Source organism: Leptopilina heterotoma, unplaced genomic scaffold, assembly GCF_015476425.1.
Source record: "Leptopilina heterotoma isolate Lh14 unplaced genomic scaffold, ASM1547642v1 Lhet_70, whole genome shotgun sequence".
NCBI lineage: Eukaryota > Metazoa > Arthropoda > Insecta > Hymenoptera > Figitidae > Leptopilina > Leptopilina heterotoma.
This window is the reverse complement of record NW_025111162.1, coordinates 1,471,700-1,499,195: the sequence shown is the minus strand read 5'-3', so window position 1 is coordinate 1,499,195 and position 27,496 is coordinate 1,471,700. Positions and strand designations below refer to the sequence as shown.

At 28.4% G+C, this 27,496-nt stretch overlaps 1 protein-coding gene across 1 annotated transcript in view; it reads right to left on the bottom strand.

Annotated features, from left to right (window-relative positions):
- The window catches only part of LOC122510573 (ATP-dependent RNA helicase abstrakt), a 276,756-nt gene that overhangs the window by 139,504 nt on the left and 109,756 nt on the right, over positions 1–27,496 (bottom strand). The window contains exons 7-10 of the mRNA XM_043625335.1: positions 21,339–21,639; positions 7,184–7,333; positions 5,104–5,286; positions 4,774–4,931 (exon numbers count right to left, since the gene is read on the bottom strand). Of these exons, the coding sequence (XP_043481270.1) occupies positions 4,795–4,931; positions 5,104–5,286; positions 7,184–7,333; positions 21,339–21,639 (771 nt within the window). The 3' untranslated portion in view covers positions 4,774–4,794. The remainder of the gene's footprint in view (positions 1–4,773; positions 4,932–5,103; positions 5,287–7,183; positions 7,334–21,338; positions 21,640–27,496) is intronic.

Here is a 27,496-nt window from a genome sequence, read left to right as displayed (position 1 = left end):
TAGTAGTCTTTACGAAGAACTATAGTAAAATAAGAAGGCAAGGCAGCCGCAGTCACCTTATTTTACAATAGTCCTGTTGTAAAGGCTACTACAGTCTGTATCACTGATTTCCTTAGACCGCTACAAATGTGAACAGTATCCAAGATTTCCTTTTAACGTAGACTATTGTAATTATAACAAGTCTCTGCGTGAATGCCTACAGTACCCTTTCTGAATCTGTACATCTAAACTATTAATGATTCCAAAAAATAAATTTCAACACGATTAATACAGTGTTTGGATTCATTAAAGTAACTATAGTAATCGCTCCTACTAAATTCTTAATAAATGACATAGTTTTCGTAATCATTACAAAAAGTGGTCACATATCCGAGCTGTAATATAGACTATTGTAATCATTACGAAAGAAATTTTCTCCGTGTAAATGTAAACCTAGTGCCTTTGCCCCACTCTCCCCTACACTTGGCCTAAATTCTTCGAATTGTGAATAAAAGGCTACCTTGGAACGATAATGGGAAAAAATGGAAGCACCGATAAAATCATGAAGCTCGTTCCCGATTTGAATCGCTTCGTCATGAGAATCAATTCAATTCACTTCGGTTAAATTGAATTCTCAATAACTTACGGAAATAGACAGAAGTCCATTCTAACAATGCAGTCGGGATTTTGAGACGTGAAATTTTCAACCGAAATAGACAAGTTCCGATTTTAAAGTTAGTAAAAAAAGAGAAGAACAATTTCATTCAGCGTGAAGATGAGTTTTTTAAAAATTCAGAATGAAAATTAAAATAACCGTAATTGTTATTAATATTATTAATATAATACACTGAAAATTTTTTTTTAGTAAATTTGACTACTTTTTAACTACTTTTCTTAGTTCAATAAGAAGGTGTTTACACCGTGTGGTATAATAGTATATTAAGCAACAAGAGGATAAAGGCAGCCATTTCTTTACGGTGATTTTTGTGACACGAGTGGAGGTCGAGGGCGCCTATGGCCTCGTGTCACAAAAATTTTCGTGTCACAAAAATCATCGTAAAGAAATTGGCTGCCTTTATTCTCGTGTTACTTACGATATTTTTTATTCCTAATGCACAAAAGTGTCGATTTCAGATAGCAGGCGACAGGGAGTAAAAGTCATTCACTTGTTCGACTTGTATGAAAATGGCGGTCGTTTTCTCCCAAGGGCAAGAAAAATGCATGTGAACACGGCCGCCATTTTCATACGGTCGAAGAAATGAATGACTTTCCTCCCTGTCGTCCGCTATCAGAAAGCGCCATTTTTGTGCATGTGGGATAAAAATTAATATATTCTCTGCGCGCATAAACGGAAATATTCTCCACAAGCCTATATTCGCGCCTGCGCAAACACGTAGTCAAGGCAAAGCCTTTTACTACACAGCTGTAGGCAAACATTTTGCGCAGACGCGAATATATGCTCGTGGAGAATATTTCCGTTTATGCGCGCAGAAAATAAATTTATACCACACGGTGTAAACACCTTCTAAGTCCCCAAGGATATTTTTGAACTTAAATTAATTAGTGGATTTGTAGTTGAATGAAGTAGTAATACAATTTCATTAACTACTTTTCTTAGTTAAATAGGAACCAATGACAGTTTTGCAATAAAATTAACTGCTTATTTGTAGTTAAATTTACTATAGGTCAATTCCACGTGAGATTTTAGTCGACCTCTTAAAATCGGCCAAAATAGTATATTATGCAACAAGAGGATAAAGGCAGCCATTTCTTTACGGTGATTTTTGTGACACGAGCGGAAGTCGAGGGCACCGTAGCACAGTGGTTCAGAATGACAATTTAGTGTTCATAATCACCTACAGCCTACAATTTTTGATGAAATTTGACTTTCTTTTTTTCTAAATCTTCAGCGATAAATTCCCCAGATCGACATTGAGCCGGAATTTGGAATTTAATTTTGCAATATAGTTTATTTAAACAATTAAGTGAAAAATTTAACCTACAATTTCAATATTTGTCGAATATTTTTGAAAAAAATTATTAAATCAACTATTTAAGTATCTTAACAATGACATATATGTCCAAAGACAAAAAACTCATAATTAAAAATATTATTCCAATTGATGTTGACAATAGTTTTAAACAAATATCTATAATAATAAAAAAAATGAAAATAGTGCTTTTTTTGCTGCAAGAATTTAAATAATGGTTCAAACAAAAGGTAGGATAGAAGAATAATTGTTAATAATAATTATTATTATAAATAATTAAAATTAATTAATTGATTAAGAGTTTTTTTTTAAGTACATTAAAAAATGTAATAAAAATCCACTGAGATAGGAAATAGTATTCATTTATCTTTAGATAAATAAACATTTAGTTAAATAGTTGTTTAAACAAATTATTCTTATTTATTTACTTTTAACTAGTTATATATGCTTTAATGGCTCCTTAAGTACTTTCTATGTTGTAGTACCCGCTGAAGTCAAATTTCAGTTTTATTGATGCTTTTACTGTACCCTTTATATTAAATATATATATATATATTTTGTTTTCTACGTTAAATGAAATATGAAAATATGAAGATACATGCTATGAAATTTGCAAACTTAAAACCTTAAAATAATAATACAGAAATTGTTTGCAAATCCACGTTCATTGATTTTAGAAAATTTGTAATAGACATCAAATTCATGACTCTAAACTTGTTAATAATGTAAATGTAATGAATGTAATTTAAAATTTATAAAAATCAACCGATATCAATACCAACTTCATAAAAATTAAACAATATTCAACAAAAAAAATTAATTAAAAATGTTGTCGAAAATCAAAAATATGATTTTGGCTTAAAAATTTGGATTTATTATTAATATTTCATTTTTATAGTGAAAATTAGTTGTATTTATATTAAAAAGTAGCTACAAAAAGTGTCACATTAATTTGACAAAAATTTTAAAAATTTGCATTTTTTAATTTTTTTAAATTTGCGAAAATCGCTATAACTTTCGTTCAGCTCAATATTTTTCAATCGGATATGGCTAGAAATCTAAGTTAGACTAATACTTAAGAGACTGTAAAGTTTCGTTTTAATCGGTCTTTGTGTTTATCCCGGACAAAATATTGCGGACATACATACATACACACATACATACATAATTTTTTTGTCATTTTTGGAATTCTTACTACTCGAATAGAAAAACTAAACATAAATTTTCAAATTCTATGCAATGTACAGACAAAAGTCTGATCTTATTTATAAAGATTATTATTAACAATTATTCTTCTATCCTACCTTTTGTTTTTTAAACCATTATTTAAATTATTGCAGCAAAAAAAGCACTATTTTCTTCCTTTTAGGGTTCCGTACTCGGTAGGAACCCTATTAAAACGGTTACGGAAAATGACCATGTACCCCCCCCCCCTAGCGCTCACAGTTTTTTACCTAGGAAGATAAAAATTGGTATGCATATATATTTTCAAAAATAGATTAAAGGAAAAATATAGCGGAAGTGATTAGAATTGATCTTCATGGTGTTTTCATCGAAAAACTAAAATCTCTTTTTGCAAGCTCGAAAATTCTTTAAAATCTTTTTGAAATGAAACAAAACTATAAATATATGTACTTCGAAGAAGGACATCTAATAGCAACAAAAAAAATTTGCCAAATAAATTAAGACCCAAAAATAATGATCGAAAAACTTAAAAATCCAAAAAACGTTTTTTTTCTGACACTTCCAAAAACATTTGATCACCTCTGATTCTATGTTGAATTCATGAAACTAAACGAAAGTTCTTTAATATAAGTTGAATGTTAAGTACTATTCACAGTACCAATATTTCCATCTTAAATTGAGTCCATAGCGTCCAATCGCTAGTGAGCGGGGACTCCCTGTGAGCGGGTTTACCCCAGTCTCCCCTACCTTTTTCACAGTTGGTACTCTTCTAAAACTCTAACAAAAATTACATCGAAAATTATTCATCCCAGATAGCAAGATGCGCGCATACTGTCAGGTATATTTCGCGCACACGTGCTGGTTAACCCGCACGCGTGCCTGCACTGGATCACACAGATGCGTCCTCATATGAGGACTTACTGTTGAATTTACGAAAAAAGTATAAATAAGGAATTTTTAATTAAAAAACTTTTCAACATAACCAAACTTATTCGTAATTTTAATGTTTTTTAGTAAAAAAAATTACGAAATTCTTTTAATTCCTTATTTATGATAAACTTTAACTTCATTTAAAATTCCTTAATTCTTTAAACATTGTTATACATAAATAAATTACTACATTTTTTACCTTAAAATTAACTTTAGTAGTTATAGGAGAAATATAATTTGTTTAAACTTATCAAAATAATATGAATTATTTTGGACTCATGCAAAAAAAATGTAGAAGGATTACGCTTACATTTTCATTATTTTTCAACAATTTGTTGTTTAAATTTATTAGTAGTCACAAAAGGTTGAAGAATAACTCATAATAAGTGATAATTATTTACAAATTCTGTAAAATATTTGAACTGGCCATCTCTCCCATATGGCCATCTCCCCCGGACTTACCCCACATAAAATAGTTAAAATAAGTATGCAAAGATAATTAGACTAACAGAAAAAGTAGTTCCTTTTATTACTTTTTACTCTACAAAGGGGATGTAGTTGAAAATGTCTAATGAATTTTTTTCAGTGTATAATATTCTATTAACGTAATATGCATAAATTATGAAATAAAAATGTTGCAATTACGCAAAAATGATTAAAAATATTTTTAAATTTTTGTCGCACTAACCTGTGTTTAGAAATTGAGAATTTAATAATCAGCAGCATTACTGGCCAAGTAATCACGACGACCAATATTCGACGCCTGTTTGTTTTGGATAGCTTCCAGTTTTGGACACTCGGTAATTCGATGACCAAGACCACCACAATAACTGCAACCTCTTTCATCTAATAATAAAAAATAAGTTTTTGGTATATTTTTTTCGTCAAGCATAAACGAAGAAAATTTATTAAAAATAAATCTAATAAATTTATGAAATAAGAAAAAAATAAATTAAAATAAGTGTTTGTTATAATTTTACGCCAAGAATAGTCAAAAAAATTTTATTAAACTATTTACCTCCCAAATTGAGATATTTCTCGTTTTCAGAGCACAATTCCAACAGGAAGGTCGGTACTTTTTGTTTTGCTTCCATTAATAAATGTTTCAAGTCCAATAAGACTGATTCATCATTTGCTTTGTTGATGAAAGTCGTTGCAATGCCAGTACGACCAGAACGTCCAGTTCTTCCGATTCGATGGACTGGAAATCAATTTTTGTTTGTTGGAAAAAATGGAAAAATAAGGTAAAAACTATATAGAAGTAGTAATATTAATAAAAAAATTAAATATTAAATACTGTGAATAAATTAGTACCTACAAATATTGCAAAAAATATAAAATATAAAGTATAAATAACGTAAATTAACAATGAAGTAAAATATTTTTAATTAATAATAATAATATTAATTTTGTTCCTAAATTTTCGAAAGTTCAAATAAACAACATTTTTATTACTCCTTTTAATTTGAATTTTATTAAAAAATATTTTTTTTACATATAATGAAAAAATTCATTTTTATCTAAATAAATGTTCAATTACAGTATTTTTTATTTCAGTTTAGTAATTTTTAAAAATATTGAAATACAAAAAAGTATTTCGTTCATTTTAGCGTTTTAAACTTTAAAGAAAATAATTTTAATATTAATTATCTTAATTGGGGATTTAAAATTGCAATGCGACACATAGTGACCATAAAGTGAACTAAAAAAATGGCTGCTGTGGGTGTACAAGGTTGAAAAAAATGTTAATATTTAAAGTATTCTAATGTTTAAGAAATATTTGTTAAGATTGTTGTTCATTATTTATCTTTTTATTGAAAAACTACTTAAAATTAAAACCGAAAAGTCACAATTTAAGTTTATATTTTTTTAAATTTGTACACCCATTTCGTCCATTTTTGGTGTAAAACACTAGCGACACCGAGCCCGCGGTGGTAATTTTCATTGCCAATTAAATTTATATTTCCATATTATTAATAATATTTCAGTTAATTGTAGGGTAGGGTGGGGCATTACTATTCGCCGGGCAAAACTGTTCCACAGTCCTGGAGAGAAAACAATTCATCCGATTGAAGTCCCTTTTACACTGTATACTTGTCATATGAAATGAACATTGTACGCCACATTTGAGCTTCTGGCGCCATCTATCATAGGAGTTAGGTACTCAAATGTGATTTTGATATACTCGCTTACTTGTTTTCACTCATTTAGTTTGCCATTGTAAATAGTGATAAACGGTCGGAAAAATTATCGGGTAAGTGTTTTCTAAAGTCAAATTTAGTGCTGAACATGAATATCATAATGGATTTTTGATATTCTATTGTTCAAAAATTTAACAAGTGTTTTTTCAAAAAATGTGCGGTTGGGGCGAAACTATTCGCCCACTGATGACAGCGAAAACTACGAAACAGGGTATTTTTTTGTGTGCTTGTTTTTAGGTTAGAATGGTAAGAAATTGGAAGAGAAAAACCAGAAAAGTCCTCCAATTAACAAATTATTTTTTATATTTTTTTAGTATTATATCATTAATAGCTGCTGGAATAGTTTCGCCCCTCGTTTTTTTCGAGATAAAAAAATGGGTTTCGTAAAATCGCTGTAGTTCGGAACAGAATCGAGTTATACAGCAAAATAATACATGGCAAAATTGTAGCTAAGAAGTCAAGTTTTCAAACGGTCTTACTTATTTTTTTATTTTTTTTAAATACATTTTTTCGAGTGGCTTCTCACTTAAGATTCCGTTAGATTCATTTAAACATTGCTTGACAGATTTTTACGAAATCATGCGAAGTTGAGCGTTTTACCTAGTTCCTTGCGCACGCGGTCAGTGACTTTGACGGACTCTGGCGAAATCTAACATAATTGTAGTTTTGTTGATACAGAGTATGACAAGATCTGAACTAGAATTTTACGTTATTTCATGATTGAGAAACCCCTCGCATTTTTTAGACTCAAAAATCCAAACAAGAATAGTAATGCCCCACCCTACCTTATAATATATTAAATATAAATATTAATACATAAATAATGCTTATTATGAAATAAATAAAATAAATAACAAAATTTAAATAATACAGAATTATTAAGAAATAAAATTTTACCATAATTTTCAACATCGTCAGGCATGTCGTAATTAATTACATGTTGAACATCAGCAAAATCGAGACCTTTAGAAGCGACATCTGTTGCTACTAAAACGTCTTTCTTCCCAGCTCGAAAAGCCTCCACCGATCGAGATCTCTCTTCTTGATCTAAATAAAAGAAAAATGAAAATCTTAAGATTTGGTCTGTAATTTTTCTTGAAGTAAATGAAATTATTGAAACTAATAATTTTTTTCAATATTAGGATAGAAATTTATAACAATTAGGTATTATTTAAAAATTACGCGCCATACACGGTGGCTTCATTTTTTATTATTATTGCAAATGACAACATTTTTTTATTTTCAAATATCAATTTTTGAATTATTCTAGATTCCAAATTTAAAAAAATTTAGTTATTAAACCAATTAATATTATTTATTATTATCAAAAATTTTAATAAAATTCTTTATAAGAATTCAATTATTTTCATAAATAATAAAATTTTTCACAGGAATTCACACAAAAGTGTTAACTTTTAAATTTTAAAATATTCACTTATGCAAAATAAAATAATTTCTAAATTTTTTTGCAGTAGGGTAAATGCACTAGTAGTCGGACACTTAAGGATACAATCTTAAATTATGCTTTTTTTCTTGAAATAGCAAATATCTACTGTGTTTATAAGCACATTATTAATTAAAGGAGTTCTTCAGGATTAAAAATCATATAAATTTGTTACAAATAGTTGAGTATTTAATAAAATATAAACATTTTAATAAAAAATTACGAATGCTTTAGTAGTCGGACACTTTTTCCCCTTGTTTCTATAGTCGGACATCTGTCAGATATTTTGAATTTATAAAGTGAAAAAGATAATTTTTTAATTGCTATCGGCTGGAAAATGGAATTAAAGCATATTAGAAGTTATTAATATAATATTTAAACCCTATAAGATTTAATATTTATGATTAATTATCAACAAAACTTTGTGCCACTCATCGCGCTACTCGAAAATGGTTGTATCTATAGTCGGACACCATGATTTTTAAAACATTAAATAAAATATTTCTTGTTTAATTATTTTTGAAAATAACACTATTTTAATAAAATATAAACTTCACACATTCGTCTAGTATACTTTTTAAAGTAATTATCACAATGCATTATTATTTATTTGCCAAAAAACACGGAAGTGTCCGACTACTAGTACTGTCCGACTATACCCGCACTTACCCTATATTAAATTTTAAAATTAATGAAGTTCTACATTAATTTTTCTGAAGATTACTTACATAATAACAAAAATTAAATCCAAAAAATTGTTTTAAATTAAAAATAAAATAATTATTTTTAATTTATATAATTTGTTTTAAATTTAATAAATACGTAATAATTATTAAAAAAGAAATCATTTCAAAAACAGAAATTATTTATCAAAAATATTAGGAAACAAAAAAGCTAAGAAAAAGAACTAACTTCAAATTGCGAACAGACATCTGGAATATAAAAATACAAAATTTCACATCCGGACAACAATTAGAAAAAAACTAATCATTAAATAATAATGAAGTACAAGTGGCATAATCTGTCTGTCCGCGCTGTCGAAAAAAATAAGAGTTTAAATAGTTTCTATATTGCAATCCTAGATGTATTTTTGGTCGTAGATTATGCAGATTTAGGGAAAACTTTAGCGAACCTAATTGGGGGTCATATTTATGAACTAAAAAGGAATAAAATTTAATTTTTTCGAAAAATGTCAAAAAGTGACACTGTCCCCATACTGAACTTCTACCTATCGTCACCCATTAGGCTAAAATTCGGTACACATTTTCATTTTCAATTGTAGCAGGCTTCGAAGTTTAGTAGCAGGTCAAAAAAAGTATGAAAAAGTAGCATTTTGGAAAAAAAGTGTCCTCTAAATTGAAAAAAGTAGCAAAAAGTAGCATATATTAAAAATAAAGTAAAATTAGTTTTTTGAGTAAGAAAATTAAGTGAATATATGTTGTCGAAAAAATTTAAAGAAAAAAATATTAGAAATACGAATTTACAAAATTTTTATTAAATTTTGATATAAACATAAAACATGAAAATATAATGTAGCTTTTTTGTCGATATTTTACATTAGAATGTAAAACGCACTTGTTCATAACATTTTGCACATAATGAAATGTAATTGTTAATAATACTTTATTTATTTATTTATTTAATATCAGTGCCGTCTTTAGAGTTTATGGGGCCCAAGGCCTAGACACTCTGGAGGCCCCTTGTAAATTAAAAAACACCAAATATACCTTTTCATCTCGAATAGGAAATAACGAATGAGCAATCTCAGTAAACATTATTGTATTGTTAATTAATTTTTTAGATAGGAAGATTCTTATTTCAATATTTAGTAGCTTAGTAGCTCCATCTTCTTTATCTTCAATATTTACGCTATCTCATTTACATTTCGCGTGTCCTTTCTATGTTTCAACATATTTCATGCTTTAACTGAATTCGATATTTTCGATAGTCGATTTCTTTCAATTCGAGATTCTCACTCATGTCGTCATGTCTTTTTTACATAAAGGAAAATAAAGAAAAAATATCTTGATATAAAAATGTGAAAAACAATTCTGATTTTATTAATTAACCCTTTCGTGCCCCCAGGAAACACAGCCAGTGGGTTTTATTAAAACTTGTTACTCGGAGGGTTTTAGGGGTCCCTGATTACGAACCTTAAGTCAGATTTTAAAAATTTTCAAAATTCAAAATGGCGGATCCAATATGGCGGACATTTTTTCAAAATTGTTTAAATTTGCACAAAATGTGTTACTCGGGGGTTTTCAGGGTCGTTGATTACGAATCTGAAGTCAGATTTTTGAAATTCAATATGTCAACCCTGAAAAACCCCAAATAACATGTTTCAAGCGAATATGAGCAATTTAAAAAAAAAATGTCTATCAACTTGAATTTTGAAAATTTTGAAAAACTGACTTTCGATTCGTAATCAGCGACCCCGAAAACCCCTGAGTAAGAAGTTTTAAGCGAATTTGAGCATATTTTGAAAAATTAAATTTTGCTATTTTTATAACAATATTATGCCTATTGTTTATAATAATTATAATAATACTATGTAGTTTTTTATTTTTTTATGAATAGTAGTGACGTTGGTGATTAAAAAAAGCTATATTAATTGATAATAGGTTTAAAATTATAAGAGTTTTATTTAATTTTGTAAGTGGTACATATATGTACCGGAGGTACGAAAGGGTTAATTAATTATAAGAATATAAGAAATGAAACGTAATTATTTAAGTGGTGCTCAAAAAAGAGCAAAGGCAGAAGAAAAAAGGGATAATTTAGCAAAATTACCAAAAATATCTAACTTTTTCGAAACTATTAGCAATAACAGTGCAGTAAATACTTCTAGTAGTCCAAATGAAGTTAACGAAAATCAACAGAATATTGATAAGATTATTGTAGAAAGTGATGAGCAAGATAAATCAGGTAGGTTAAATAACAATACTTATCCAATGCTAATAAAAATTATTTCAGGTCGTTTTAAGGTTAGGTAAGATTGACACTTCTGCACCAATTTAGTAAAGAAGATTTGTCGATATACATATAGTATATATATTTTTTGAATTTGACATTTTTTCTGTTATAGGTATGTTGAAAGAAAATCTTCAGAATATTGATACATCCTCATCTCAAATAAATAATCTGAATGGAAAGGAAAATACTTTAGGTTAATTTGTTTAATATGCATATAATAATTATTTTTCCTATTTTCACAATATTAATTGTTCGGGAGAGAAAATTTCACACATATTTTGAATATTGATACACTGTTGTACCTATATTTAAAGATTTCGAATATTATAGTTTTTTAGTCACTATGATTTATTAATAAAATTTTTCAATTTAAACATAATTCAAAATACTGTGCAGCATAAGTATATTATAATAAAACTTATTTGTCCAGGTTAAGAATAATCGATTTTCATTTTACTAATAAGTCATTACATTCAATATTTCTATTTTGCAGAAGGCAATAAATCTACTGAGAATTATTCATCAGATCCAGCTTTATGGGATATTACTGAAAGTTTAAAATCATATTGCATAGAAAAAGGACCCTCATTTTGTCGAAATAAAGATAAAGATTTCCAGAAGTCTATTCGAACATACAAAGAAACGGATGGTAAACTAAAGAATAGGAGTATGCAAACTTCATTATTTTACTGCAAATTAAAAAATGGCGAAGAGATAGATCGTGAGTGGATGCTATATTCTCCATCGACTGGATCAATCTATTGTTTTGTGTGCAGATTATTTTCTTCAAAAGCAGCACAATTTAGTTCTATTGGATTCGATGACTGGAAAAATAGCATCTCACGTGTAAAAATTCATGAAGGAAGTTCTGAGCATAAAAACTGTCTTTTATTATATAGCAAACGCAAAAATATGAAAGGATGTCTTGATACGAAATTAATGAAACAATTTTCTTCAGAGAAGATGTATTGGGAAAATATATTACGTCGATTAATTTCAGTCATAAAATTCATAGCAAGTAGAGGTCTTGCATTTCGAGGAGAAAATCAAAATTTAGGTTGTACGGAGAATGGAATCTATTTAGGTATATTAGAATTGATCAGTGAATATGACCCTTTTTTAAAAAACCATCTTCAAACATATGGAAATAAAGGACGTGGACAAACATCGTATTTATCGGCAAATATTTGCGAAGAGTTAATTGAAATAATGGGAAAAGCTGTTTTTAAAACAATAATTAATGAAATAAAAAAAGCTAAATATTTCTCTATTTCCGTGGATTCTACTCCTGATGTTTCTCGCATAGATCAATTGACTTTTACTGTACGATATGTCACTGAAGAAGGACCTGTAGAAAGGTTTCTGACATTTATACCAATTGAAGCACATGGGTCTGAATATTTAGCTAATGTTGTAATTAACTTTTTAAATGATAATGACATATGTTTAACTAATTGTAGAGGACAGTCTTACGACAATGCTCCAAATATGTCGGGAGAGTATACAGGTCTACAAACGAGAATTAAAGAGATTAATAAAAATGCAAAATACGTCCCATGTACTGGACATTCTATGAACTTAATAGGTGAACAGGCAGCTGGCTGCAATTTACAAGTGACTTCATTTTTTAATTTAGTTCAACGACTTTATACTTTCTTCTCAGCATCTACTCATAGGTGGCAAAAATTAGTCTCGTCTTTAAGCCCATATTAAAAAGTTTTAAAGTCATTATCTCAAACTAGATGGTCAGCTCGAAGTGATGCAATTAATGCACTTTACGATGGACACAGCAATATTTTGATGTCTCTTGATGCCCTATCTAAAGATGATTCACTATTAAATGAAGCGCGACTGGATGCTTTAAGTCTTCACGACAAATTGCTTAAATTTGATAATATATCTTTTCTGATTGTTTGGAAGAGTATTTTAACACAAGTAAATTTAATAAATTTAACTGTACAGAAAGTTGAAGTTGACTTAAGTATTGTGGTAAGCCTACTAAATTCTTTAGAAAAATATTTACAGGCTATGCGAGGAAAATTTAATGAAATCTTGGATGAAGCGAAAAAATTAGCAGGAGTTGATGAGGTTCCTAAAAAAAACCAAAGACCAAGAAAACGTAGTATTAAAATTAAGAGATTTGAAGGACCAAGTGAAGAAGCAGTATTTAATGAAGTAGATAGTTTAAGGGTGGAAATATTTTATCCAATTATAGACAATCTTCTCTCAAGTATTAAAAAACGTCGTATAGCTTATGATGAAATAAATAACAATTTCTGTTTTCTCACAAAATTACAAGACATGGAGGACGATTCAATCGCAGAAAACTGTAAAAGATTAGCTAATGTTTATGATTCTGATGTTTCTGCAGATGAATTAATATCAGAATGTGTGCAATTTAAGTATTATTTACAAGAGCTTAGAAAAAATACAAAATTAAGTATTTTAAATCTGTATACGCATATTAAAAATGAATGTTTAATGTCTACGTTTCCAAATATTAAAGTATGTCTACGTATTTTTTTATGTATGATGGTGACAAATTGTAGTGGGGAGAGATCTTTTTCTGCATTGAAATTTATAAAAAATGATCACAGAAGTACTATGCTAAATTCTAGATTGAATTATCTTTCCGTTATATACATAGAGTCGGATATTCTTAATAGTTTAAATATCGAAGATATAATTGATGACTTTGCATCCAAAAAATCAAGAAAGAAATTATAAATATCTATTCTCATTAAATATAATTTTGCAATACTTTTATACCAAATTTGAGAATTAAAGATATTTTATGCATTTTCCTAATGTGTTGTTAATTATTTTTGTTATCAGCTTTTTTAAACGTTTGATTGCTTTAGGGTCACACAGAGGGGCCCTCTAGAGGCCGGGGCCCTAGGCACTGGCCTACTAGGCCTTATGGTAAAGACGGCACTGTTTAATATACATTCCCGCAGTCCAATTTTGGACCATAAATGGGTAACTAAAAAATACATAAAACAATTAAGTAACAAATTTTAAGTAACAAAATAATAAAAGTAAACAAAAAAAAACAGTTATAAATTTACAAAAAAAAAAAATTATTCTTTTAGTATACTTAATTATTTTAGGATAAAAATATTTCAAGGCTGCTCACGTAGGCCGATTACATATTTTTTTGCACAATCAGCAAATTTAAGTTGCGAAGCCATAAACAAATCCACATTTGGACAGAAATTATTATACATATTATTAATATGGTAACACGCATAAAAAATCAGAGATGTTCTAATCAACCCTGAATCATCCTTACTTATATAAAAAGGTAAATTAGTACGGGATGACAAACGAGGAATCCTAAAATTAATTACCTCCAATAATTTTTCACAGTCAAAATGGTAATTAATAATTTTAAACAAAAAAATCATCGCATTAATTATGCGTCGCTCTGCTAAGGTAAAAAAAGAAAAACGTTGACACAAAAGAATATAGTCACATCCACGTACGGGGTAACGTCCATCCTCCTTGAAAGCCAAAAACTTAAGAAACCGCTTTTGAACTTTATCAAGAGGCTCAGAGAGCTTTTTAGTAGGTGGGTTCCAAATAATTGCAGCATATTCAGCTGGGGATCTTACTAATGCATTAAAAAGTAGAGTAAAGGTTTGTATATTATTAAAATTTCTTGATGACCTAATGAGATAACCAAGCATCCTGGATACAGTAGCAACAAGAGATGTTATATGATCATCAAAACTAAGATTATAAGAAAAAGTAACTCCAAGGTCGCGCGTGGAGGTAACTCTAGATACCGGAACTAAATTTAAGGCGTACTTGCGTTTGCGAAGGCAAAAAATGGGCCCCACATAAATATTTTTTTTTCACAGTCATTTTATTTAAAATATTAAAAACGATTTTTGCACCTTAAAGTACATTATAAAAACTAAAAAAAGAAAAAATAAAATTGTTTTTTAACCGTTATTTACGATTCGTAGAGTGCCCCAAAAATTGTCGATCTCAAATTTGTAAGAGTTGGCGGTGCCCCGCATAGAGCCTCTCCTGACTGTCTAAAATCAAAAAAACAAAATTTATTCTTTAGTATACATTAATACCTAGTGGACTAACCTGATGAAATTAAAAAAAAGTAAAAAAAACAAAAATGCGGTACTTTTAAAGTCAAAAATTCAAAAGATCAAAATCATCATTTCTTAAAAATTGACTTTAAAAGTACCGCATTTTCGTTTTTTTTACTTTTTTTTTTAATTTCATCAGGTTAGTCCACTAGGTATTAATGTATACTAAAGAATAAATTTTGTTTTTTTGATTTTAGACAGTCAGGAGAGGCTCTATGCGGGGCACCGCAAACTCTTACAAATTTGAGATCGCAATGTTTTGGCCCTCTACAAATCGTAAATAACGGTTAAAAATCGAAAAAAAAATTCTTTTTTTTGTTTTTATAATGTACTTTAAGGTGTAAAAATCGTTTTTAATATTTTAAATAAAATGACTGTGAAAAAAAATATTAAAGTGGGGCCTATTTTTTGCCTTCGCAAACGCAAGTACGCCTTAAGTGATATGGAAAAAGAAAAGGAAAGTTATATTTATGAAATGTTAAAACTTGACATTTTGCAACATTTAGAGACAATTTATTATCAGTGCACCAAAGATAAATAGCGTCAAGGTCAGCTTGAAGACGAGTTGAAGACTTAAAGGAGATCTTTCATAAGAATTTGTTTTTTAATAACAGGCTCATAATTTTGAGAAGTAAAATTGACACCTTCTTTCTAATTATTTTTTAAAAAACTATCAATAACTTTTTATCAGCCATCTAATTTTTAAGAATGAAACGTAAACATTTTTTAGTAATTATCTAATAACAACTATCAAAATGGAAAAAATGTATTGTTTTTAGTCATATAAATTTTTTAAATTTTAGAATCCACATAGTCATAATTTTGTACAATAATAAATTATAAGTCATTTAATTCCAATAAAAAAATTATAATTTTTTTTCTAGATTAATCTTAAATCTTTATAAATGTTTTTATTATTGAACAATAACCGACTTAAAACACTGTATTATTGAAAATACAATTAATATTTTTAAATTTGACAAAAAGTTTATTGAAACATATAATAAATAGTTACGTTATAAATAAATATTATTTTGGATTTTTAATCAAACAATTTATATAACCAAAAGAATTAAGTTTTTATTCTTAATTAATTGGTTTTTTCTATACTTGATGAAACTTTTATAAAGTCAAAAAAGGTATTACTATTATAAATTATATGGTGAAAAATGAAAAAGTTAGTTTTTAATTTTTTTAAGAAGCTTAAAGAATAATAAAATTATATACGAAAAATTCGAAAAGTTCAAAAGTTGTAATTTAATAAACATCCACTATTAGTAATTATTATAATATATGTGACGCTCCACGAGAAAAGGGACCTTATGACTTACAGACGAATTTTGCAGGAGAGGCATTTAAAGTGGAACCATTCTGATTGGTCAAGACGTTTCATTGATACATACCTGTGTAGTTGTGTTAGAAAGTAGAGGGGCTGATTTTCTAAACAAATAATAGAATTGTTTATCTTATAAGTAATTCTTTATTTTTTATGCAGTTTACTAATAAAACCTTTTAACATATTTCATTCTAAAGTTAAAACTATGAAATAACACATTTAAATTATTTAAACAATTTTAATTAACAAATGCCTCATATTGTTAATTTTTACAAGGAAGTCATCATTTTTTACACAAGATCATTTTAATATAACCAACTTACATTTAAAAGTAATAGAATAAAAATATAACAATTCAATAATCGATTATTTAAACAATATTAATTAACAAATGCTAAAAAATATTAATTTTAATATTTAACCCATTAAGTCTTATGAAGAAATCAATCATTGCATTAAAAAATTAAAAATTGTATTAACAGGCAAACTTAAAAAAAAGAGGTTTTTTGTATATAATTTCCAATTTTTTAACAATAATTGTTGAAACAAATTAGTTAATAAAAACATTTTATTTTTAAAAACTGTTGTCGCCAATCGATTCTGTGCAAAAAATTAAGAAATTTTAGTACCTATGGATTATTTTTTTGTCCAAGTCGTATTTTGTTTACAAAATTGTTTTAAACAAATTATGCTGCATAAATAGTGTTTCACTCCAAGGATAAAGAAATGGATTTAAAGTAAAATTAACAATCAGATTCATAGGCAAATTGTAAAAATTATTATGTATATACCTGTTTTTTGTTCTTAATTTCCAATTGCTTTTGCTTGGGATGAAATACCATATTTATTCAGCATAATTTGTTTAAAAAAATTTTGTGAACAAAATACGACTTGGACAAAAAAATAATCCATAGGTACTAAAATTTCTTAATTTTTTACACAGAATCGATTCGCGTCAACAGTTTTCAAAAATTGTTAAATGATTATCAATTTGTTTAAGCAATTGCAAATTAAAAGCTAAAAAAGGTATTTCTTCTATTCAATATGCATATGAATCCAATTGTTTGTTAATTTTAATCCTATACGATAAATAATTCTATTATTTATTTTTTTATATTAAAAATGCTTAATTAATTAAGCAAATTAATTGATTGAGTGAAGTCTGTGTATAAATTCGCTCCCGGGCGAATGTCGAAAAGTTACGTCAAAAATTAGATTAGATTTAAGGCGTACTTGCGTTTGCAAAGGCAAAAAATGGCCCCACTGTAATGTTTTTTTTCACAGACATTTTATTTAAAATATTATAAACGATTCTTGCACCTTAAAGTACATTATAAAAACTACCAAAAGAAAAAATTGTTTCGTTTTTTAACCGTTATTTACGATTCGTAGAGGGCCCCAAAAATTGTCGATCTCAAATTTGTAAGAGTTTGCGGTGCCCCGCATAGAGCCTCTCCTTACTGTCTAAAATCAAAAAAACAAAATTTATTCTTTAGTATACATTAATACTTAGTGGACGTATATGATGAAATTAAAAAAAAGTAAAAAAAACGATAATGCGGTACTTTTAAAGTCAAAAATTCAAAAGATCAAAATCATCATTTCTTAAAAATTGCCCGAGTCGAACTTTTAGACCTTCTTACCTCCTTGTAAGTATAATTTAACCCTAACCTGCACCTAAGAAACCCTTGGTGTTCTTTTCCTCCTGCGTAAGTTCTATTTAACACTGACAACTCCTTTTTAAGTCCTAATTGAACCTTAATCCCTGTATTGATTCAATTAAATTCTTACAATAGCAAATATTACGCGCGGAACAAGATATTTAACTTATTATTGTTATGCAAATTACAAAATTTTTTATTTTGAAAATTTCAATTTATTTTATAAATAGTAAAATTCTTTGCAGGAATTCAATTATTTTAATTGAATTCGACGAGTAGAGAGTACCGATGGCGCATTCATTGCCGCGCAAGCACGTGGTTTCTCATACTCCGCGCTATACCTCACGAGAGACCCGCGAGATATATTATTTCGTTGCACGGACAATTTCTTCAGTTCGCCGCCGAAGCCGAACTCTCTCGGGGCTTGCTCCAAGGCAGTTCAACAGCAACTCTCTCTTTCTTCTCTCCACCCTTACCTTTCGATCTAACGCCGAGGCTCAGGTACAACTCTCCCAAGGAATGAGATCTTCCTCTCTCAGGCCAGGTACATCTGTGCTACTTCCTTTCTCTCTTTACCTGGTGCGAGCAGGCGGTATCTCAGGTACAACTGGGGCTGCTAGCTTGTACTTAATTCCTCTCTACCTGGAGTAGACAGGCGGTATCTCAGGTACAACTGGGGCTGCTAGTTTGCGCCACTTCCTAGAGGGAGCTGTACTCGAGACTCAGGTACAACTGAGCAGCAGTAACACCCTTCGTTACTCCGTCGTTCTTTCTCGCTTTTATGCATTTGGTCAGGCCAGGGGTACATCCGTGGAAGACTTTATGCATAATTTCTATCTAAGCTTTTGTGAACCAACCCTGTGGTGAAGAGGTAAAACTCGACCTCCACAGAGTTGATGCACCAGGTTGAATCTTTGACCCAAGGTACATCTTGGGGAAAGATGTTTAACATCTTTTCTTTATTCGCACTAAAATACGTGACGGGCATGAATACCGTAAGTTCGGTATCTAGTTTCTTTCGATTTTGAAATCGTCCTAGCGTGCACGACCCTAGTAATCGTTCGTAACGTAATTTAAGGGTAAATTCTAGAGCCTACCTTCGCGAATAAATGAGCGTCGACCTTTTGTCTTTACTCCTTTTATCTTTTATTCTTTTTATCTTTTATTCTTTTATTTCTTATTTCTCTTTAGCTAGTTTAGGAATTATTATTTTATTGTTATTAGTTAATTTAGGTATTTTTATATTTTTGCATTATATCGAGTTTATTATTTTATTATTGTTATATTCTTTATTTTCTAATACTTACCTTCATTATTTTATTCTTTGTATTATTTCTTATTTTATTTGTTTAAAATATATTTTCTTACGAAGGTTTAAATTATGCCTCTTCAATGACTACACCTTACATCCAAGATCACAAACCTACTTAAACTAGTTACTAATTTAGATGATATTTCAAGGCAAACTAAGTTTTAGATTAAATTACTAAATTTAACTAAATTCAATACCCGGATTCTATCCGGCGAGCTATTCTTTTGGCAAATTAAAATCATGATCATTACAAACTTTGTAATAAAATTCTTTGCAACTATTCGAAGATTGTCAATACACATTAAATTTAAAATTAAAATTATTTGAAAAAGAAAAATTATAAAAAAGTTTAGAAACAAAAAAGCAAACAACAACTATCATTTTTATTATTAATTTATAAATATTATTTTTAACTTAAATGTTTTGACATTTTTTTTTAATTATAAAAATATTAATTTATGAATAATGGGTTATTATTATATTATTAATATTGTTAATATTATTATTAAACAATTTATTTATTTGATGTAGTGTATTAGTGTCAATAAATGCTTTATTGAATCACCAAAATCAATAACTCAACAAGTCACTGAAAATAAAGCGTCTGTGTTCAGTTAGGTTCCGTAGCATAGTGGTTAGGGCGTTAGTTTCGTAGTCCGTACACTGTAAAAAATTTAGGGAGTTAACAGACTCGGGAGTTGGGAGTTAAATTTTTCGAGTTAAAAATCAACTCCAAAAGAGAGTTAATTTCTAACTCCCTTCATTCAACACCCGCGCGAGTTATTTTTTCCATGGGGAGTTAGCATTTGGGTGTTAAATTTTAACTCTCTTTATTTAACTCCCCTGGCATTAACTTTCCAATGGGTGCGACTTTTACAGAATCCCCTGGGGAGATAAAATTTAACTCCCTTTTTTTACAGTGTAGTTCGTAGGTCGTAGGTTCAAGTCTCGCGTGCGTTATATTATATATTTATTTCGTAGGTTTGCGTTTATTCCGATTTCTCTGTATTGTATAGGTATTAGTAGACAATTTAATAATTATATTACAACGCTAAATAATTTAATTAACAAATATTTAATTTAAATTTTTTTTATATTTATATATAAAGGGATATGTATTAATCCCCACATATATACTAACATTAATTATGAATTTGCTATTGGTCATGATTAAATTAAAAAAAGTAAAAATCATTAAATAATAATGTCATTTATTAATAATTGAACTTATTATAAAAATTAGTTAAAAATGATCTAAAATATGCTATGAGCAGTTTTTTCAGGGTTTCGGGAAAGGGTAGAATTCTGTAAGTAAGGGTCAAGCAGTATTTAATAAGGTTCTAGGAACACCTGCTTTTCCCCTTTTACCATCTAAATTTGTCGCTAACCAGGGGTTTGCAGGAGGTAATCAGAGTTAACTTGCAATGCAAATAAACTCTGATTTCATCCTTTTACATCCTTAAAAACCCTCAGTTTTAAGGATGTAAGCAGGTCTAAAAGTTCGACTCGGGTGACTTTAAAAGTACCGCATTTTCGTTTTTTTAATTTCTATTTAATTTCATCATATTCGTCCACTAGGTATTAATGTATACTAAAGAATAAATTTTGTTTTTTTGATTTTAGACAGTCAGGAGAGGCTTTATGCGGGGCACCGCAAACTTTTACAAATTTGAGATCGCCATTTTTGGGGCCCTCTACGAATCGTAAATAACGGTTAAAAAACGAAACAATTTTTTCTTTTTTTAGTTTTCATAATGTACTTTAAGGTGCAAAAATCGTTTTTAATATTTTAAATAAAATGACTGTGAAAAAAAACATTAAAGTGGGGCCTATTTTTTGCCTTCGCAAACGCAAGTACGCCTTAAACCTACCTACAAAGTTATTCGAATTCTATGCTTCATAATATAAAGAATTAGCGTAATCTTAATATTAAGTTTCAATCACTAAAGTTGTTATAAACTGACATCTGTTTTTAAAAAATTCCATAAAATTAATTATTCAATTGTTAAAAACAATATTGTAACGAGTAAAAAACAGTTGGTTGGCGTGCGCGAAGTAAATAAATGTACAAGCAGTAATCAGTTTATAAAAATGAGTGGCAAATGGAAAGTTGCACAAGCGCGCTTTTTTTTGCTAGTTATTAATAAATAAGATAGATTATATAAAAATATATATAATAATATATAAATATGAAGTTAATATAAATTTTAAATTTACCTTTTCCTCCATGAATCGCAACGGCCTCGACTCCTTTTAATAAAAGATATTCGTGAATTGCGTCGACATCTTGTTTCTTTTCCGCAAATATAAGAACGGGTGGATGAGTTTTTTGTAAACATTCCAAAAGATATACAATTTTGGCTTCTTGCTTAACATATTCAACTTCCTGAATGACATTCATGGATGCAGCACCTGCACGACCCACATTTATAGTCACTGGCTTTACCAATGCCGAACGAGCAAAGTTTTGTATCTTTTTTGGCATTGTCGCTGAGAAAAGCAATGTCTGCCTTTGACCCTGAAATAAAATATATTCTTGACTATGTGGATCCAGGAAATTATAATGTTCGAGTAAATATTATTATAAAATTAACAAATAAGTAAAACGATATCGACTTTGTATAATTAGAAAATTATATGAACTATTAACCTATTAACTATGACTTAATTTAATTAGAAAATTATCAATTTAATAATTATTTGATTGCTAAATAAATCGTATTTAGTATGTTAGAATTTTTCGCTGATTGCTAATTTGAATTACGAAGAAAGATTTCGACTTTATCAGCAAATAGTGACATCTATTATCTATTCTTACGACTGCTAAAATCTTAAATAAGACCTACATTGTTGGTTGAAAGTAGGGCTTAAATTTTGACTCAGGTCTGTTTTCATAAATATTACACGAATAAAAATTAAAGTAAAAAGCAATTTTTTAAAATCGAATTAATATATACTACCGTCCACGAGTATCAGGGCAATTACACGCGACTCTATAAAAAAAACATGCCATCACTTTTTCAATCCTATCTCATAAATAAAAGGATATACAAAAAAAATTTAAATACGGTTAGAAAGCTGATTAAATTTTGCGTAAAATAAGCCGTCTTTGAAGTCATTACGTTAACTATTTTTTGAGTTGTAGAGTGAGAAAGAAATAAAAAAAATTATCCAATTTTCTCATTTTTGTCACTTGATTTCAACTTTTTTAAAAATCTAGAAAAATTTAGATAAAATTTTTCTAAAAACACATAAATCTTTGTTAGAATTTCAGCTTTAAAATAAGCCTTCAAAAATTAGAAAAGATTAATCCGTTTTCGATATATCATTAAAAATGTGAAGCCGTGTTTCGACCGATGTGCATTGAAATTCAACTGTGACGACTCGATTCTAGCTTCGCGCGGCTGCGAATGAGAGAGAAAGCAGGGACGAATTCATGCGGGGAAACGATGAACTTTCGAGTTTCTCTATATTATTCGTGAAACATCAGTATTTATTATTCCCCAGCATAATTCCGTCGCTGTTTAATCTCCCATTCGCAGCCGCGCGAAGCTAGAATCGAGTCTTTACAGTTGAATTTCAATGCACCGATCGGTCGAAACACGGCTTCACATTTTTAATGATATATCTACAACTCAAAAAATAGTTAACAAAATGACTTCAAAGAAGGCTTATTTTACTTAAAATTTAATCAGATTTCTAACCGTATTTAAGTTTTTTTGTATATCCTTTTATTTATGAGATATGATTGAAAAAGTGATGGCATGGTTTTTTCATAGAGTCGCGTGTAATCGTCCTGATACTCGTGGATGGTAGTGTAATACAATTTTTTTAATTTGATAAGAAAATTCCCGGCTTATTCCCAGTTCTCCCAGTCACTTTTGTCTTTACATTGCCCAAAACATCTCTAAAAGTTAAATCTAGAATTAAAATAATAAAACTTTTTAACATCTAAGTTTTTACCCTAGGGGCTGTTCACTCTCGAATCCATGATTCGTAAGGGAACGATTATTTACGAATATAAAGAAATCCGTGGAGAATCCGCCCGAATTTTAAGAAATCATAAGGATTCGCCTTTTACGAATCCAAGCGATTTCATGTGAATCCAAGATTCAGAGAATTCGTCACCTACGATTCCAGTCGATTCCATGTGAATCCGTGCAAATAATAATAAATTTTCAAATTATTGTTGAATTGGATTCTGAGTGATCAGCCCCTCGTTTTTACCCAGTAGCATAATGCTACTGGTGACTTACAATTTTTGAAAAATTATTGAAAGATCTATACAAAACATGGAATATTTTTTCAAAATTTATTAAATTCTTATTGTATATGAGATTATAAATACAAACAAGAAATATGATTCTTTATTATTATGAAAAAAACAAGTAATATTTATTAGAATTTAACAAAAAAACATCGATAATGCAAAATATCGATATATCGATAGTGCAAACATCGATAATATAAATGCCTCGAAACAAAAATATCGATTTTTCTGCGGGAAATTGTTAAATATGCATAATATATCAAATGTTTTTAAGCAGTTGAATGAAACGGCGTAGCACCCGGCATGTCCCACACTTAGGTACCCCATTCTGCCTCACACTGGATATTAACCCAATATGTCCGTTTTTCTTAGTACAAGTTCAACCTTTTCGTTCTACGAGTTCCGGTTTTGAAAAAAATTGGCACAAAGATTTTCTTATGGATTTGATTTTCCTCTTTGAGAATCTAAAAGAAAATTTCAATTTAATGATAAAAAGTTATAATTGTTTAAACAAAAAAGCCGTTTTTTAGTTTTTTTTCTTTAAAATCAGATTATTTAATCGAAATCGGTTTGGAAAAAATCCGGAACATCAAAATATCACGTCCAAAATGTTGGGACTATCAAATAGGCATGCTACCGAATACAAATTTTTTCAAATTTCAAAATGGCGCCTCAAAAATGGCCGTCTAAATATTCAAATTTAGAAAAATAATTTTAAAAAATTTGAACACTATTTTCTTTTAACTTTTATGCTTCATTTGAATAAAATAATGCTGCTTCAACAAAAAATATTGTTATTTGATGTTATTTAACAATATTATAAACAATTTGAAAACTATGGGACAAAGTAGAAGCAAAAAATTTATTTTCATAAATTCTTTTTCTTGGGGGAGGGGTAAAAATGGATACTGAAAGTAAGAAACTTAATTCAAAATTATTTTGCAATGTTGAAGAATGTTATAAACAATTTTTATAAACTAAAAAAACAATTAAAATCGAACGTAACAAACAAAAAATGATAATTCTCAAAAAAATATTTTAGCCCGTTAAAGTACTTTTTCTTTTCAATTTATTACTTCCTCATAGAGGAAGTATATTGTAATACCAAAATTTTTCGAGTTCGATTTTTTGACATATCTTTATGTTATTTGACCTCAGGAGTTCAAAAATGACATTTTTAAAAAATGTCATTCCGTATGTGTGTGTAAACATCACATTTTCATAAATATCTCGAAATCATGAAGAGCTTTTGGGTTGAATTTTTTTTTAAATTGTAGATCTCACCTGCGGACATAAAGCGAGAGTACTTTCTGATATATTAATAAAGTTTAACTAAATTTTTTTTTATTTTTAATTTTGCAAAAAAACGTTTTTTGCCCATAACTTTAAAAAAATGTTAGGACACCTATAAATGTTTTTCCATAATTTTGTAGAGTTTTTTTAGACGCATCTTTTGAGCCCTAATTGAACATTTTTTGTCCATATTAACCGGAGTTATTAAACTTTCAAAAATCAAAAATTTTTGAAAATAAGACTTTTTTGAAAATTTTGTTGAAAAACGTAGAAGTACATAACTTTAAAATTATCGTTATCAACTTGTAGAGCATTAAAAAACGCTTCGATTGACCTATTTTTTAACCTAATTCGATAATGAATTTCAAAATTATTGGTATTTTAAAAACCAAAAATTGTGAAAAATGACATTTTCTCAACTTTTTTGTTTGAAAATTTTTATTTAACTATTAAATTAATGTAACTATCTTGTAGGGTATTTAAAAATACATTGATTGACTCAAAATTCAATCACTTTTACCATATTTATAAAAAGTTATTCATATATTTCTATTATTTTCATATCCATGAGGAAGTAAAGTGTTCATGAAATGAGCACCAAAATTGTAAAAAAAATATACAACTTGGCAACGGTTTTTATAAAGAAATGTTTATTTCATTTATGAAAAATATTTATAACATTTATAAAAAATTGTTTATAACATTTTTAAAAATTGTTTATAAATTTTGGATAAACGGTTAACACATCAGTTTCCATTTTAATATCAGAATAAGTTAGTGGTAAAGAAAAAATTTGTTTCTTCTTTGAATAACTTTTTTTATAAAAATTGTTTATAACATTGATAAAATTTTTTAAATAATTTCAGACAAAGGTTTGTCTTTAATATATCTATTCTACAAATAAACAAACAAATAAAGAAAATCAAAATTTTTCTTCCCAGCCTGAACTGTTTTTTCTATGAAAATTGTTCATAAAAATTGTTTATAAAATTTTTAAAAATTGCTAAATAATGTAAAATGAAAGATTATATCTTTAACAAAGAATTTCATTACAAGAGGGAATTATATAATCACAAAATGCTTTTTTTCTATGATGCTACTTCATATTTAGCAAATTGCTTATAAGCATTGTTTTTAACATTTTTATACAATGTTTACAAATTTTTGATAAACGGTAAATACTTCAGTTTCCATTTTAATGACAAAAGAAAGTTAGTATTGAAGAAAAGAAGATTTTTTTCTACTCTGAACATCTTTTTTTATAAAAATTGTTTATAACATTGTAAAAAAATCTTAAAGAATATTATAGACAAAGATTTGTCTTTTTAATATCTATTTTAATGACAAACCAAGCAAATAGTGAAAAAAAATTTCTTTCCACTCTAAACTTCTTTCTCTATAAAAATTGTTTATAACATTTTTAAATATTGCTAAATAATGTTAAATTAACGTTTAAACCTTAAGCGACATTTTGATTACAAGAGAGCATACTAAAATTAAAAAATAATTTTTTTACCATTCTATTTCATGTTTTGCAAATTGTTTATAAAAATTGTTTATAACATTCTTAAACATTGCAAAATAATTTTGAATTAAGTTTCTTACTTTCACTACCCATTTTTACCACCCCAAGAAAAAGAATTGATGAAAATAAATTTTTTGCTTACACTTTGGCCCATAGTTTTCAAATTGTTTCTAAAAATTGTTTATAATATTGTTAAATAACATCAAATAACAATATTTTTTGTTAAAGCAGCATTATTTTATTCAAATGAAGCATAAAAGTTTTAAAAAATAGTGTTAACATTTTTTAAAATTATTTTTCTAAATTTGAATATTTTGGCGGCCATTTTTGTGGCGCCATTTTGAAATTTAAAAATTTGTTTTCGGCAGCATGTCACTGAAAAAATTTAAAGTGCTCTGCTGACTTCAATGCGAGACACCAGCGCGCTCTGTCATAAGGGATAGCAGTTAACCGCAAAAAGCGAGCATCTCTCTTTTTCTGGGGCAGCAGTTACCCCTGAAAGAGTAACCGCTCGCTTTTTGCGGTTAACTGCGTTCCTTTCTGATAGAGTGTACTTCTGTCCTGCAAAAAAGAAAGCATCTATCTCTACAAAGACAGCAGCGTGCTTTTAATTTTTTCAGTGTGCCAATTTGATAGTCCTAACATTTTGGACGTGATATTTTGATGTTCCGGATTTTTTCCAAACCGATTTCGATTAAATAATTTCATTTTAAAGAAGAAAAACACAAAAAAACGGCTTTGTTGTTTAAATAATTATAACTTTTTATCATTAAATCGAAATTTTCTTTTAGATTCTGAAAGAGGACACTCGAATCCATAAGAAAACCTTTGTCCCGATTTTTTATAAAACTGGAACTCGTAGAACGCAAAGCACGAACTTGTACTAAGAAAAACGGACATTTGGGACTAAATGGGTTAAAACAAAATGTAATGTTTCCAAGTTATTGTAAACAATTTAACAATCTATTCTATTGTAAATTACTCTAGAATAAGTGCTGAAAAAGATCCTACACTTGCCAAATTAAATGCATTATCCCAAAAAGCTTTGTAAGCACTTTAATTTCGATAAATATTTATATTTTTTTTGCTTAAAACTTTAAAGTTGTATAACTTTAAAAAATAATTTGTTTTGTAGTATCTTCATAATTAATAACATTTTATTATTAATATGAATGATATACATCGAGGATAAAAAAATTAAAAGTACCTATCGTGGAAAAACAGTGGTACCCCATTTGACCCGCCTATATCCCATTTTGCCCCGTTCTCTCCTATGCACTATTTAAA